The sequence below is a fragment of the Chrysochloris asiatica genome, unplaced genomic scaffold (genome assembly GCF_000296735.1).
Source record: "Chrysochloris asiatica unplaced genomic scaffold, ChrAsi1.0 scaffold00039, whole genome shotgun sequence".
NCBI lineage: Eukaryota > Metazoa > Chordata > Mammalia > Afrosoricida > Chrysochloridae > Chrysochloris > Chrysochloris asiatica.
The window spans coordinates 22,663,111-22,679,095 of record NW_006408557.1 but is presented as its reverse complement, the minus strand read 5'-3'; the positions used below and the strand labels follow the sequence as shown (position 1 = coordinate 22,679,095).

The 15,985-nt window shown below is 43.2% G+C and overlaps 1 protein-coding gene across 3 annotated transcripts in view; it reads left to right on the top strand.

Moving 5' to 3' along the window:
* Positions 1–4,619: 4,619 nt before the first annotated feature.
* The window catches only part of NSFL1C (NSFL1 (p97) cofactor (p47)), a 31,616-nt gene continuing 20,250 nt past the window's right edge, over positions 4,620–15,985 (top strand). For 2 of the 3 annotated variants that reach the window (XM_006860739.1, XM_006860738.1), the window contains exons 1-2: positions 4,633–4,737; positions 11,664–11,761. In XM_006860739.1, the coding sequence (XP_006860801.1) occupies positions 4,633–4,737; positions 11,664–11,761 (203 nt within the window). Of the gene's footprint in view, positions 4,738–11,663; positions 11,762–15,985 lie in introns of all 3 variants that reach the window. The other variant, XM_006860737.1, reaches the window with a different exon arrangement.

Here is a 15,985-nt window from a genome sequence, read left to right as displayed (position 1 = left end):
CCAAATATTCACAAACTTCCACCCTAGTCACAGCAATGAAGAGGGCAGGAATCAGGATTGCTGATGTTGCAATTGAAAAGAGAGTCTTTTCGCCAAAAATGGGGTCCAGAGAGCAGTCCCACCTCCCACCTACCTATCAAGTGTCCAGTCTGGCCTCAGTGTAGGCAAAAAGCTTCTAAGAATAACCTGAAACTAGAACCAACTCCATTGACTTATAAACATATTTTTGCATAGGTTTAAAATGCACTGAATTTCCCAGGATGCAGCTATTATGCCAATGGAGGAAATAACTTTGTTAAGAGACTTTTTAAAATCATTTTGATCAATTACATCATCACAACAAAATACAAAATTCTAGTCACTCACCAAACAACCTTGTTCAGAGCATCAAACATCGAACTGCTTCATTTTGTCTTATGTTGTCCTCATACCTGATTATTGAAATATAGATTCTTTAACTCCCCATTGTTGTTATTGCTGTCATGTTGGCTCTGACTCACAGTGACTCCATGTACAACAGAACAAAATGTTGCCATCTTCATCATCATCATCAGTATGATTGAGTCCATTGTCACAATCATTGTGCATTTCGTGCCTTCCAGCCTAGGGAACTCATCCTTAGCACCGTACTGGATAGTATTCTGTTGTAATCCATAGGATTTTCATTGCCTGAGTTTTAGAATTCCTATTCTTCACAATTTTATCCATAGTTTGTTATGATCCACACAGTTGAATGCCTTTGCACAAGTAAACACCTTGCTAGTATTCTCTGCTTTCAACCAAGATCCATCCGATGTCAACAATGAGATCTCTCATTCCATGTCCTCTTCTGAATACAGCTTGAATTTTTGGCACCTCCCTGTTGATGTACTGATACAACCTTTTAAAAATTATCTTCAGCAAAATTTTACTTGTGTGTGAGATAAATGATATTGTTTGATAATCTCCACATCCTGTTGGGTCACCTTTCTTTGGAATGAACATAAATATGCATCGCTTCTGTCGGGTCTTCCAAATTTCCTGTAATAAATTAGTGAATGCTTCCAGTGTTGTGTTCGTTTCTTGAAACATTTCAATTGGCATTCTGTCCATTCCTGGAGCCTTGTTTTTTGTTAATGGCTTCAGTGCATCATGAACTTCTTCATATAATATCACCAGTTCTTGACCAAATGGTTCTTGATCAGTCTTCTGAAATTGCTGAACATCCACCAGTTCTTTTTGGTACATTGACTCTGTGCATTCTTTTGGACAATGAATGTGACACCATTTGTCTTCAATTTATCATTCCCAGCAGAACAAACCAATGGATTCCTGGTGTGATGCTGTAAAATAAGCATTGGACTGTGAACCACAAGGTCGATGGTTCAAACCCACCAGCTGCTCCTGAAAAACCCTCAACAGGTTGGAATGAGTTGAAATCAATTCAATAGATAGAACAGAAGTTCTAACCTACCAGCCACAGTGCTGGAGAAAGATAAAGCTTTCTGTTCTCGTAAAGATTGACAGCCTCGGAAACCCTATACAGGGTGACTAAAAGTCAGAACTGACTTGATGGTAAGAAGCAGCAATCCTAGGATATTGATCTTTATGGGTTCCATTTAATTTTGGCAACTTCCAATTTTCCTGGATTTAAACTTAATACATTCCACTTCCCAATTACTAATGAATGCTTGCAGTTATTTCTTCTCATTTTGAGTTGTGCCCCATGAGCAAAAGAAGATTCTGAAAGCTTAATGATGATGTTTAATCCACGTCATTAAGGTCAACTCAACTTTGAGCAGGCAGCTCTTTAGACATTCCAACCTGAGGGACTCCTCTTCCAGCACTACACCAGACAATGTTTCACTGTTATACATAAAGTTCTCAGGGGCTGATCCCTGAGAAGTGGACTGCCTATGCCTTCTTTCTAGTCTGTTCTTAGTCTGTAAGTTCTGCTGAAACCTGTCCACCACCAGAGGCCATGCAGGCATTTGAAACTCCGGTAGCATAGTTTACAAAGCAGCACAACAACATGTAAGGCTGTTTATAGAAGATGGAAAGCAAAAGAAATTCACCACAAAATCATGATGAGTAGCGGATGTATTTATCACTGTCCCAGGTGGGAATACAGACACAGGAAAGGGAGACCATGATTGGGATACATATACTATCGCAGATTAGAAAAGCTTACAGAATTGGTTCTGGGGCCCTCTAACCATGTTGGTTGAGTATGATTGTAACCATATGACCCTGGTACCCCAATTTCTATTAGGGTCACATCCAGACAAATCTAGTGGGAGACTGACTGCCCCTCTCTGGGCTGGCTAAGGGAGTGGTAGTAAATCTATTTTCAAGTATACTCTGCTTAGGGCAAAGCTTTCTACATTGCCCATTAGTGGTCAGAAAGAACTTAACAGAAGCTGAATTTATGTCAAAACACAAATAAATTTAGGGCTCCCATTGTGGTGCTGTGGGATACAGCACTGAACCAAAAGGTCAGTTTGAACTGCAAGATCAGCATTTCAAACTCACCAGACCCTATACAGGGTCACTATGAGTCGGAACCGACTCGACAGCACTTACCAGCAACAACATTACAATCTCAGACTTTCACAAACCAAATACTCAAAATTTAAGCTCTGATATGCTCTTCACCACAAAAGCATCCGTTTTATGGAACACTTGAAATTGGATCTCCTCCTCTAGTCAGCCCAACACCACTCATGATTCCAGGTACCTCCCTGTAATCTTGTCCTCAGACACCGACCTCTGTATTTCACACCTGTAGGCACATATATCTCATATTTCATTCATTCCCTCACCAATTCATTCAACAAATACTCTTAAGTCGATAGTTAATGCCAGTAACTGGGCAACTCAAGGGAGATAAAATAATGGTGAACATTTGCTAAGTGTCAGACAGTGCTCAGAACTTTATGTTGAATCCCCACAGCTCCCTCTAAGATATATACTTTTGTTGTTGTTGTTAAATGTCATCAGTCTAGATGGTTCCAACTCATTGCAACCCAGTACAGGGTTTCTGAGGAGTGGCTGGTGGGTTTGAACCCTGACTCTGTGGTCAGCACTCCAGTGTTTACAGCAACATCTATACTTTTAGGAGTCTTGTTTTACAGATCAGGAAGCTGAGGTTTACAGAGATGGCCTACCCCAGGTCATATGTTGTTGTTGTTCTTGTTAAGTGTAACCCATAGTGGCCCTGTACAGGGTTTCTGAGGAGCATCAAGTGAACTTGAACTGTTGACCTTGTAGTTCAAACCGACTTTGCAGTCTAGCACATTAACCCACGGCACCACACCAGGACTCCATAAACAGTAAGGTTTAGGCTTGGGCCCTTAACCAGAACACCATATTGTTCATATGCTGCTCCTGGGACCCTGGCTGGATCTAGGAGGTGAATATTTAACATGATGTCACACAGAATATGTGCAGGGGACTTCCTGACTGAGCCTGAGGACCCAGGAAGACCTCCTTCAGTAGCGACATCTAAACCCACAGGATGAAGAGGAACATAGGGAAGAGAATTCCAGGTAGAGTGGCAGGAGGTAAAAAGACAAAGAATCTGAGGACCTGAAAGACAGAATTGTACCTGAGGTAGAACCCTTGAAACACGGGCTTGAAGAAAGTGAAGAAGCACCTTGCGAATCCTGGAGGGAAGGGTATTCCAGGCAAAGGGAGCAGCAAATGCAAAGGTCCTGAGGCAGATGCAAGCCTGGCGCCTTCCAAGAGCAACAGTGGGAGACTGGTGTAGCTGAAGCTCAGTAAACTAGTGGGGTGGGGGGGGCTAAATTGGTGCAAATCGATGGCAATTTTCACGCATTTATTTATTTCACAAGTGAGATGAACAGCCATGGAACAATTCTGAGCAGAGTACTGTTCCAAGTCTGTCCGTGTGTTTGTTTTTCTACTAGGATGTGTGCAACATGAAGACAAAAACTAAGAATTTTTTTTTGCGCTGCCGTATCCCCAATCCTGGGGAGCTCTGGACTGCGAACCACAAAGTCGGCTGTTAAAGCCCACCACCACTAAGCCGGGAAAAAGAAGGATGCTTTCTGTTCCTGCAGATTTACAGCCTCAGAAATGCTATACAGAGTTGCTAAGAGTAGGAACGGACTCGATAGCACTTAACAACAACAATCCCCAACCCTGGGAGATTACAGGGAGCTTGTTAACACTCAGTTAATATTTGAGTAAATAAAGAATGAATGAATAAATTTATCTAATCAAATAACGTAATGAGTCGATGAATAATTCTGAATCTGTCTCCTTTAGGGATCCTCATCCCAACAATAGGGCAGTGTTTCGTTCTGCTGTGCATAAGGTCGCTATGGGTCGGTACCGACTCGATGGCACCTAACAACAACAATCCCAATAAGGCATGGATAGATCTCACTCACTTTTCACCACTTTTCCTTCTTCCCCCGCCAGTAGATTGTAAATCCGAGCCTTAGCCGACAGAGGGCAAAGAGCGGCAGGGTTTCCCGCACGGAGGGCTTTGCATTGGACACCGTGCGGGGCGGGGCCTGCGGGGGTCTCCGAGTGGTTAGACCGCACCGACCGGCGGGCGGAACCAGCCGGCAGGAGTGGGTTTGCGCAGCGGTGGCCGGAGCGGTTTAGGCAGTGCACAGGACAAAGATGGCGGCGGAGCGACAGGATGCGCTGAGGGAGTTCGTGGCGGTGACGGGCGCCGAGGAGGACAGGGCCCGCTTCTATCTCGAGTCGGCCGGCTGGGACCTGCAGGTAGTGTCGGGAGATGGGCCGTGTCGGGCCGCCTGGGGGCTCCGGGGCGTACGTACTGGGTGCGGCAATCCAGCGGCCGCCGAAGCGCACAGTCATCCCAGCTCGACTGCGGCCCGAGCTCCGGCCGCGGCTCTGTCCCGGGACTGCTTATCTCGCCCACCGGATCCATGCGTGCGGGAACGCGGGCCAGTCCTGGTTCCTTTGTGCTTTTCCGAGTCTCAGTTTCCCCATCTGCCTCGCCCGCTCTTAAGGGTTAGCTTTAAGCACTCCTGCGGCCGGCGTGGAGAGGGGTGCCTTATGGCTGCCCACCGAGTCGGGGCTGGATACTGTTGGAAGGAAAAGCAGGGCCCAGGAGTTGGCCCACGCTCCCTTCTACCTAAGTGCTGGTAGTAACTGCCCCTGGGTTGGACGGAAGGAGCCTTTTCACCTTCGTTAACTCATTTGTAAAATGGGTATCATGTTGTGTACCGTCTAGTTCGTTGACTAGTGCTAAAACCATTTTAAGTACTTATTGGATGATTGTTGTTGTTATGTGTCGTCGAGTCGGTTCCGACCCATAGTGACCCTATGTAGAATTTCCAAGGAGCGGTTGTTGAGCCTGAACCGCTGACCTTGCAGTTCAAACAACTTTACAATCCAGCACATTAACCCATAAGCTCCATGAGGTAAGGGATTTTGTGCTCTGCTTAACTCCCGTGGCTAAAACAATACCTGGAGTCCTGGTGTGGCGCTGTGGGTTAATGCGCTGGACTGTGAAGTCGGTTCGGTTGGAACAGCGGTTCAGGGTCGCTATCAGTCAGAACCGACTCGCCAGCACTTAACAAAACAATGCCTGGCCTATTAATAGATACTATATAACCAATTGTAAAAAGAATTGCATAAATGTTCTTGGCCAGCCTCGTCTTCGGTACGTGATGAAGATGATGACTGATATTTACTGAATGTAAGCCAGACTTTTAAGTGGATTATGGCATTTAACCTTTACATTTAGTAGCTTAAGTACCTTACTCAGGGCCTCCCATTGGAGGAGTAGAATTTGAACTCAGTTCCAGAGCCCAAGCTCTTAACTGTCATGTGTCAGACACTTTGCATAAATGATTCATTTCATACTAATAACACTGAAGTAGAGATTTGTCCATTTTAAAGATGAGGAATTAAAAGCTCAGAAGACAAAAGATACACCCAAGGTTATACAGCCAGCAGTGGGTTCAGGTTTTGAGTGGAGCCTTCAGACGCCACCATTCTACATTGTTTTGCAAACGGAAGAGTTCAGTAAGGCATCACCCTGTACAGTAAGTGTGAAGCCCCATGTGCTGGGCACAGTTACAAAACAAGGCTTCTTCCTGAAAGATCTAAAAGCACACAGTCTGGTCTTACTTTTTATCGATGGGGTACGTGAGGTGCATGCAGATGACACGACTTGCCTGGCAGGACCAGAACTTGAATGTAAGTCCCTGAGTCCCAGTTCAGTGTAGCACACTGTCTCTCAGTGACTGGTTGTATCCCACAACAGTACACTGCTTCCCAACCAACTGATGACCTGGAGAACAAAATCACAACTGTCTTCTCTTTGTTGTTGTTAAGTGCTGCCGAGTCCATAGTGACCCTGTATAGGGTTTCCGAGGAGAAGCTGTGAGCTTGAACCGCTGACCTTGCAGTTCAGACGGTTTTGCAGTCTGATGCATTAACCCACAGTGCCACACCAGGACTTCTTCTCTTTAGACCTCAGTGTCTCTGGTCGCGTAGTGGTTACGAATCGGACTGCTAACCTCAAGGTCAGCAGTTTGAAACTTCCAGCTGTTCCGCAGGAGCAAGATGAGGTTTTCTGCTCCCGTTAAAGATTTACAGCCTCAGAAGTCCTGTACAGGGTTGCTGTGAGTCGGAACCACGGCACATAACAACAACAAATTCTTCCTAATACAGGAGTCCTGATATGGTGCTGTGGAATAAAGCACTAGTCAGTGGTTCAAACTCACCAGTTCCTTGGAAACCCTAGACAGGGTCGCTATGAGTTGGAACCAACTCAACAGCACTTAACAAAAACAACGTTGTTACCAAAGGAGTCTGGTGTGGTGCTGTAGGGTACGCACTGAACTGAAAGGTGGGTTTGAATCACAAGACCGGCAGTTCAAACTCACCATCCGCTTCTCGGAAACCCTAAACAGGGTAACTGATTTGGAATTGACTCAACAGCATTTAATAACAACAGTGATTTTTACTAAGGCATATTGTTGTTAGGTGCCATTGAGTCAATACAAACTCATAGCTACTCTCTGCACAACAGAACGAAGCACTGCCTGTTCCTGCACCAACCCCACAATCATTGATACATCCCAGCCCATTGCTGCTGCCATTCTGCCAACCCATCGCATTGGGGTCTTCCTCTTTTTCTCTGACCCTCCACTTTACCAGACAGGGACTGGTCCCTTCTGATAATATGTCCAAAGTATGAGAGATGAAGTCTGGCCATCCTGGCTTCCAAGGAGCACTCTTGGCTGTACTTCTTCCAACACAGTACATGACAGTCCGTGGCACTTCCAGTATTCTCCAACACCATAACTCAAATGCATCAATTCTACAGTCTTCCATACTCACTGTCCAACATTCACATGCATATGAGATTGTTGAAAATACCGTGGCTTGAGTGAATCAGGTGCATCCTAGTCCTCAAACTGACATCTTCACTCTTCAACACTTTAAAGAGGTCTTGTGCTACCAATTTGCCCAATACAATACATCGTTTGATTTCTTAGCTGCTGCTTCCATGAGTGTTGATGGTTGATCCGAGCAAAGTGAAGTCTTTGACTGCTTCAGTCTTTTATTTATATGGATGTTATTTATTGGTCCCGTGGTGAGAATTTTTGTTTTCTGTATATTGAGGTGTGCAGCCCATACCGAGGGCTGTGGTCTTTGATCTGCAGTAAGTATTTTAAGTCCTCCTCACTTTCAGCCAACAAAGTTGTATTATCTGCATATCGCAGGTTGTTAATGAGTCTTCCTCAAATCCTAATGCCAAGTTGTTTTTCATATAACCCAGCTTCTTGGATTATTTGCTCAGCATACAGATTGGATACGTATGGTGAAAGAACACAACCTTGGCACACACATTTCCTAATTTTAAACAGTTCATTCCCCTTGTTCTATTCAAACATCTGCCTCTTGGTTTATGCATAGGTTCCTCGTGAGCACAATTATAGTGTTGCAGAATAATCATACTTCACAGTGTTATCCATAATTTGTCATGATCCACACAATTGAAAGCTTTTGCGTATTCAATAAAGCACAGGTAAACATCTTTCTGGCATTCTCTGCTCTCAGCCAAGATCTATCTGAAGTCAGCAGTGATATTCCTCACTCCACGGCCTCTTCTGAATTTGGCTTGGACTTCTGGAAGTTCTCTGTCAATGTATGGTTGCAGCCATTTTTGTATTGTTTTTAGTAAAATTTTACTTGCATGTGATATCAATGAGCATCTGAAGAACAGATATGATGCATTAGACATTTAAGACCAAAAACCAGAAGAATTGTGGAATGACATCAAGAACATCATACAGGAAAAAAAACAAAAGAACATTAAGAAGACAAGAAAGAAGGAAAAAGCCGCAATGGATGTTAGAAGAGACACTGAAACTTACTCTCCGGCGAAGAGATGCTAAAGCAGATGGAAGAAGTGAGGAGGAATAATTGCTGAACAGAAAATTTCAAAGGTCAGTTCGAGAAGACAAAGTCAAATATAACAAAATATGCAAATTCCTGGAGTTAGGAATCCAAAAGGGTGAACACACTCAGCATTTCTCAAGCTGAGGGAACTAAAGAAAAAATTCAAGCATTCCATTGGGTCACCTCTCTGGAATGGGCATAAGTACTTCCAGTCAGTTGGCCAGATTGTTGTCTTTCAAATTTTTTGGCATAGATGAATGAGTGCCTCCAGTGCCGCATTGGTTTGTTGAAAGATTTCAATTTGTATTCCATTAGTTCCTGGAGCCTTGTTTTTTTGCCAATGCCTTCAGTGTACCTTGGACTTCTTGCTTCAGTACCATAAGTTCTTCATCATATTCTACCTCTTGAAATGGCTGAACATTGACCATTTCTTTTTGGTACAGTGACTGTATTCCTTCCATCCTCTTGATGCTTTGTGCATCATTTTCAATACTTTGCTCATAGAATCCTTACTTAGATGAGGCTATAAGGTTTTGTTTTTGTTTGTTTTGTTTTTTTTTTTCAGTTCCCTCAGCTTGAGAAATGCTGAGCATGTTCTTCCCCTTTGGTTTTTTAACTCCAGGTCTTTGCACATTTTGTTATAATTGACTTTTTCTTCTCGAGCTGACCTTTGAAATTTTCTGTTCAGCTCTTGGTCTTCCTCACTTCTTCCATTTACTTTAGCATCTCCATGCTGGAAAGCAAGTTTCAGAGTCTCTTCTGACATCCATTTTGGTCTTTTCCTTCTTTCTTGTCTTCTTAATTACCTTTTGCTTTCTTGTTCTTCAGCTTCAGTCTGAACTTGCATATGGACAATTGATGGTCTGTTCTACAGTCAGCCCCTGGCCTTGTTTCGGCTGATATAGAGCTTATCTGCCATCTCTTTCCACAGATGTAATCAATTTGATTTTTGTGTATTCTATCTGATGAGGTCTATGTTTGTAGTCTTTTGTGTTATTTTAAAAAGGTATTTGCAATGAAGCAGTCATTGGTCTTGCAAAATTCTATCATACAATCTCCAGTATCGTTTCTGTCACCACAGCCATATTTTCCAACTACTGATACTTTTTTATTTCCCACCTTTGCATTCCAATCATTAATTATAAATACATCTTGATTGCATGTTTGATCACTTTCAGACTGAAGAAGTTGGTTGTTGTTAAGTGCCGCCAAGTCTGTTCCAACTCCTATCGAGCCTATATAGGGTTTCCAAGGAGCGACTGGTGAGTTTGAACCTTGCAGTTCAACCGACTTTACAATCCAGTGCATTAACATTCAGTGCCACACCAGGATTCCCAAAGAAGTTGGTAGAATTCTTCAGTTTCATCATCACTTGCTTAGTGGGTGGTACGTAAATTTAAATAATAATAGTAGTAACTGGTTTACCTTGTAATTATATGGATATTATCTTATCACAAACAGAGTTGTATTTCAAGACAGATCTTGATATGTTCTTTTGGATGATGAATGTGATACCATTCCTGTAGAATTTGTCATTCCTGGCATAGTAAACCATGTGATTGTCAGATTCAAAATGGCCAATACCAGCCCATTTCAGCTCATTAATGCCTAGGATATTGAGGTTTATGCATTCTGTTTCATTATTAACAACTTCTGATTTTCTTAGATTCATACTTCATACATCCTGTGTTCTGATTCTTAATGAAGTAGTCTGTCTTTCCTAAACTGTCCACTCTGGAAGCTCAGCTGCAACCTGTCCACTGTGGGTGACCCTGCTTGTATTTTAAATACCCGCGGCCATAGCTTCCAGGATCATAGCAACACAAAAGCCACCACAGTATGACACACTAATAAACGAGTGATGGTACTAAAGCATAGCTGTCTGTAAATCTTAGTGTATATCATCTCATCCAGTATGGGAGGCTGTTGGGACTAGAGTCTGGTTTTCACAGATTCAGAAACTGGACCTCAGAGAGAAAGTAAAAGTAGCAACCTGGGCTGATCTATAGTTCCTGACTTGTGACAATAACAGAAGGTATGAGTGAGGGCCCTAAGCAAACTGTCTAGGGTAGATTTCTGTCCCCACTCCGTATCAGCTCTGTGACTTTGAGTAGTTTCTCACTTCTCAGTGCATCTGTATTGGTTTTAAAATGAGATGGTAATAGTACTAATCATGTAGGGTTCTGTGAAGATTAAATGAATTTAGTACATGTAAAGCATTCAGAACATCCTGTTACATAAGTATATGCTTAATAAAGGTTGTTGTTGTTATGTGCCGTGGAGTCGGTTCCAACTCATAGTGACCCTGCACAGGGTTTCCAAGGCTGTTAATCTTTACGGGAGCAGAACGCCTCATCTTTCTCCCGCAGAGCAGCTGGTAGTTTCAAACTGCTGACCTTGAGGTTTGCAGCCCGATTCGTAACCACTACGCTACCAGAGCTTACTCTTTAATTGGACTATTTGTTGTTGTTATGTGCCATGGAGTCTTTTCCAACTCATGGCGACCCTATATAGGGTTTCCGAGGCTGTAAATCTTTACAGGAGCAGAAAGCCTCATCTTTCTCCCGTGGAACAGCTGGTAGTTTTGAACTCCTGACCCTGAGGTTAGCAGCCCGATTCATAACCACTACGCTACCAGAGCTTCTTTTAATTGGATTACATTACATATAAAAAGAATTGTTGTTGTTAAGTGCCGTTGAGTTGGTTCCGACCCATAGCGACCCTGTATAGGGTTTCCAAGGAGCGACTGGTGAGTTTGAACCACTGACCTTGCAGTTCAAATAACTTTGCAGTCTCACACATAAGCCCACAGTGCCACACCAGGACTCCATAAAAAGAATTGTTGTTGTTAAGTACCATGGGGTCAGTTCCGACTCATAGTGATGCTGCACAGAGTTTCCGAGGCTGTAAATCTTTACGGGAGCAGAGTGCCTCATCTTTCTCCCATGGAACCGCTGGTAGTTTCGAACTGCTGACCTTGAGGTAGGCAGCCTGACTTGTAACCACTACGTTACCGGGGGGGGGGGAGCAATGGAAGGTTCTGCTGTCCCAAATCTCTCTTTTGCTTTCTTTTCCTCTAAGTGGGTGAAGTTTGTTTCAGCTGATGTGAAGACTAGTAATAATTGGGCTGTTGACTATTGGTCTAATTTTCTATGACTACCTTATAAATGAGGGCTATGCCTGTGTATTTTGTCCTTTGTGCTCACAGGAGTTGTATGTTAGGTGATGGTCTGTATAAGGATCCCAAGGTGCTACCTCTGTTTCAGATCGCCCTAGCAAGCTTTTATGAGGACGGAGGAGATGAAGACATCGTGACCATTTCGCAGCCAACCCCCAGTTCAGTATCCAGAGGCACAGCCCCCAGGTAAGAGCCAGCTGCAGTTATTGCTACATGCATGTGCTTCCAGCAGTAACAAGGAGCTATTATCTGGCTTGATAAAGGAGTTAGGCCTGGGGGAGTGTGGACCTGTGGATTTGAGTGGGAAAGTTAAGAGTTAGGTGGTGGATAGTAAGTCCCTGAAAGACTCCTTCATTTCCTGTAGAGATACACATGACTTCCCTGGATGTGGTTTATGATTCAATCCTGGGGAAAGCTACAGAACCTACTTTTAAGAAATCTTGAGAGGCTTTTGTTTATGAAAGGGACCCTGTTGGCATAGTGGGTTAAATGTTGCAGTGTCAGCCGCAGGCCAGCAGTTCAAACCCATTAGCTGCAAAGATGAGGCTGCTCCTGTAAAGATTGAGAATCTTGAGAACTCGGTAGAGTAGTCCTACTTTATCCTATAGGGTTGCTGTGAGTCAGAATCATCTCAACAGCAGTGGATGGGTGGTGGGCTTGGTGCTGAAATGGAAGGAGTAAATGCAATCTCTGCCAGTTTTCAATTAGAAACTGAAAAACTTCCTTCCATGAATGCTGTAGAAGTCAGAAGTTAGGCTGCTAACCTCAGGGTCAGCAATTCGAAACTATCAGCTGTTCCATGGGAGAAAGATGAGGCTTACTGCTCCTGTAAAGATTTACAGCCTCGGAAACCCTGTGCAGGGTTGCTATGAATCGGAACGGACTCCACAGCACTTAACAACAACAACAATATTTTTAGGATGCCTGTTACACTCTAAGAAGTCTGAGACGTCTTGGAAAAGGTTAACCTGTGTAACCTTCCCATTCCCAAGTTGAATAGAGAAACCTTATTAGGTGGAGCTGTGCTAACCTTTATGATGCCATTTGGCATTCCTGGTCGTATCCCCCCCTGCTTCCTGCTCCTCTGTCCCTGTGACAGATCAGTACTGGGGTAGTCTACAGAGTGGGACCGTATTGGTCTTCCAGAAGACAGCCAGGGTCTCTACTGCAAATGTGTATGAATTAGACTTTCCTTTTCTCCTGGAGCCTAATTTATTTCTACCCTCTGGTATATGTTGTAGCCACATAGATTAGATTAGATAGATGATTGATAGATAGATAGATGATAGATAGATAGATAGATAGATAGATAGATAGATAGATAGATAGATAGATAGATAGATAGGAAGGAAAGAGAAAGATAGGAAGGAAGGAAAGAGAGAGAGAGAGGGAGGGAGGAAGGAAGGAAGGAAGGAAGGAAAGGAAAGAGAAAGGAAGAAAGAAAGAAGAGAGAGAGAGAGTCTTTGCTAGTAAAGAGGTATATCATTTCTCTTTGGGAGCATCTGAAGTTTAAACTGTATTTCCTCCCTTTGAAGAACGAATACTAACCCCAGACCCTTTTACTTCCTTTAACTGCTTCCTCTACCTCCCATCTCCAGAGGAAAAAAGTAACAGACAAGGAATCTTTCAGTCACTCACAAACACTTAGTTCATGAAATGTCAGTGATGGCACATTGGGATGCACTGCCTGGGACATGGTTGTTGGGGTAATGGCTCTTCCTGCAGCTGCTGGTAGAGATGCCCGACTTCCTAGTATGTGAGTCTCTTACATGTCCAGGTTACTGTGGGATGCTAATGTATGTCATGTATTTACTCCTTAAAGTCCTTATTGTTGGTAGAACATGCCATCGAGTTAGTTCCAACTCATAGCAACCCTATGTAAACTTTCTAAGGAGTGACTGGTGAGTTTGAACTGCCAACCTTGTAGTTAGTATTCCAGTGCTTATCCTACAGCTCCACATCAGCACTCTGTACAGTCCCTAGACTACAATAAATGGTATGTTTTTTCTGTTTGTTTTTTAAGGTCCCCTGGTAACCACAAGGTCAGGGGTTCAAATCCACCAGCAGGAGAAAAAGGCTGCCTGCTCCCATAAAGATTTACAGTCAGAAACTGTATAGGGTCACTGTGAGTCAGAATCAACTCAGTGGCAGTGGGTTTGGTTTTGGTTTATTGTCATTTTGTTATTCTTAGCTTTTATTCTCATCCTCCCCATTCTTATGTATTTTCTGAATTAGTCCACAAAAGTGCATATATTTAAGAAATAGACATAAAAGTAAAAGAATCAAGGAAATACGAGAGTTTAGCACTAAGAAAGGGGAGAGAGGACAACGTTGGTTACTTCATTGTCCTTGTCCCTCACCAAAAGGCTGACTGTATTGTCAGAAGAAGCCAAACTTGGCCTAGCACTTGACACTTCTTTGTGGGGTTGGGCCTACTTTGCCTGAATGTTGTGGACACAGTCTGATACGGGACTTCCCTATTCCAGTTATGATTTTCCTAACTACCTGTCCGTGTCAGCACTCTTGCCACATGGTGGTGGTGGTTATGTGCCGTGGAGTCGGTTCCAACTCAGTGACCCTGTACAAGGTATCCGAGGTTGTAAATCTTTTCGGGAGCAGAAAGCCTCATCATTCTCCCTTGGAACAGCTGGTAGTTTCGAATGGCTGACCCTGAGGATAACAGCCCTATTCATAACCACTATGCTACCAGCTCTCTATCAGTGAGCTCCTTTTGACTCTAAAATGGGTTCTTAATGTAGGACCCCTGAAATTTTAGAGGGTAGTCTATAGAACGGACTTGAGTTGGTCTGTAAATGATCTGAAATAGAGGCAAAATTTTGTGTGCCTATCACAAGTATCTTTCCTGGCAGAGTCCATAGATAGCGTTTACCAGATTATCAGTGAACTCTGAGACAGAAAAAAGTTAATTCTTGCTATAGGTGAAAGTCTGTAAACTCCTCAATAATACCCATTATCAGTTGAGCACTTAACAGGGGCTAGGTCCTCACAACAACCCTTTGAGGTGGGTAGTGTCGTTATTCATATTACACAAGAGATCTTTCCAAGGTCACACAGTTAGTAAAACAGGTTTAAATGAAAGTTTGCTTCTGCTTCCAGCATCTAGCTCAGCCAGCCCTGTGTACTGCCTCTCCCTGTAGCCATTTTAGGCCTCTAGAGTTTGCGCTGAACCTGTACTCCTAGTCATACTCCTTTTCCTCATGTCTTGAATTCTTTGTTTCAACCAAATTGTTGGAATCAATATTCCAATGATGCCTTATTTTTGGTTTTCGTATTGTGTTTGTTCCTCTCATCTGTCAGGACATGTCCTCTCTTGCTTCTACCCATCCAGATCCCTGAGTATCTTCCAGGTTTAGATATGTCTCGCCACAGTCTTGTTCACCAGAACAGTAGCCACAACTATCATTCATTCACTTCTTTGGCCCATGTCTATGTAATATGGAAAGATATCTCTTCTGTGTTCACTTGAAACTATTTTCCTGACACTTACCTTTGTATTTTGGAAATTCCTCGAAGGAGAGGACTATTTTCAGGAGCATAACCATCTGTCCAGCTTTGCCAGATGTTCTCGCTGTCTTTTCTCTGAACTTCTCAATGGCTTTGGGAGTAGGTTGAGCGCTCACCATTTCACAGGCTGCTAAGACTTAGAAAGGGTGAGTAACTGACAGCTACCGTTAGGGCACATTGAATCCCGAATCTGTCTGAGCCCAAAGCTGCTGCTGCTCTCCCATGTGACCCTTCCACCCCTGTACCCAGCACAGGATTAATATAGTAGTTGCTAATTTCTTCCTTTTCTTTCCTTTCAGCACAAAGTGTATGTTCTGAGAATTTTAGGAACCATTACTGTCTTGCTCTTTAGAGCTGCACTATCTAGCATGGTAACCATGAACCTTGCATGAGTGTATAAGTTAATTAAGATAAATAAAAGAAGCAGCTTTTTCTTCACACTAGCAGCATCTAAAATGCTCAGCAGTCACATGTAGCCCGTGACTTTCTGTATTGGACTGTGCAGGTACATCATATTCCATCATCATAGAGACATTGTCATAAAGTTAAAGTAATCATATTAAAAACAGAAAAGTAAGCTAAGGACTTTTGTACTCCTTCAGGTACTATGTACAATTTTGATGCCAAAAAGAAATTTCTGCAACGTTTTGTTAATCTGTAGAAGCCATAAGACAAAGTATTTTGACATTTGTAATTACTCCAGAGCAGTGTTTCCACACTTGAGTATAGGTCTGGAATTACCTGGTGGTGGTGGTGGTTATGAGCCGTGGAGTCGGTTCCGACTCATAGCGACCCTGCACAGGGTTTCTGAGGCTGTAAATCTTTACGGGAGCAGAAAGCCTCATCCTTCTCCTGCGGAGCAGTTGGTAGTTTCGAACTGCTGAC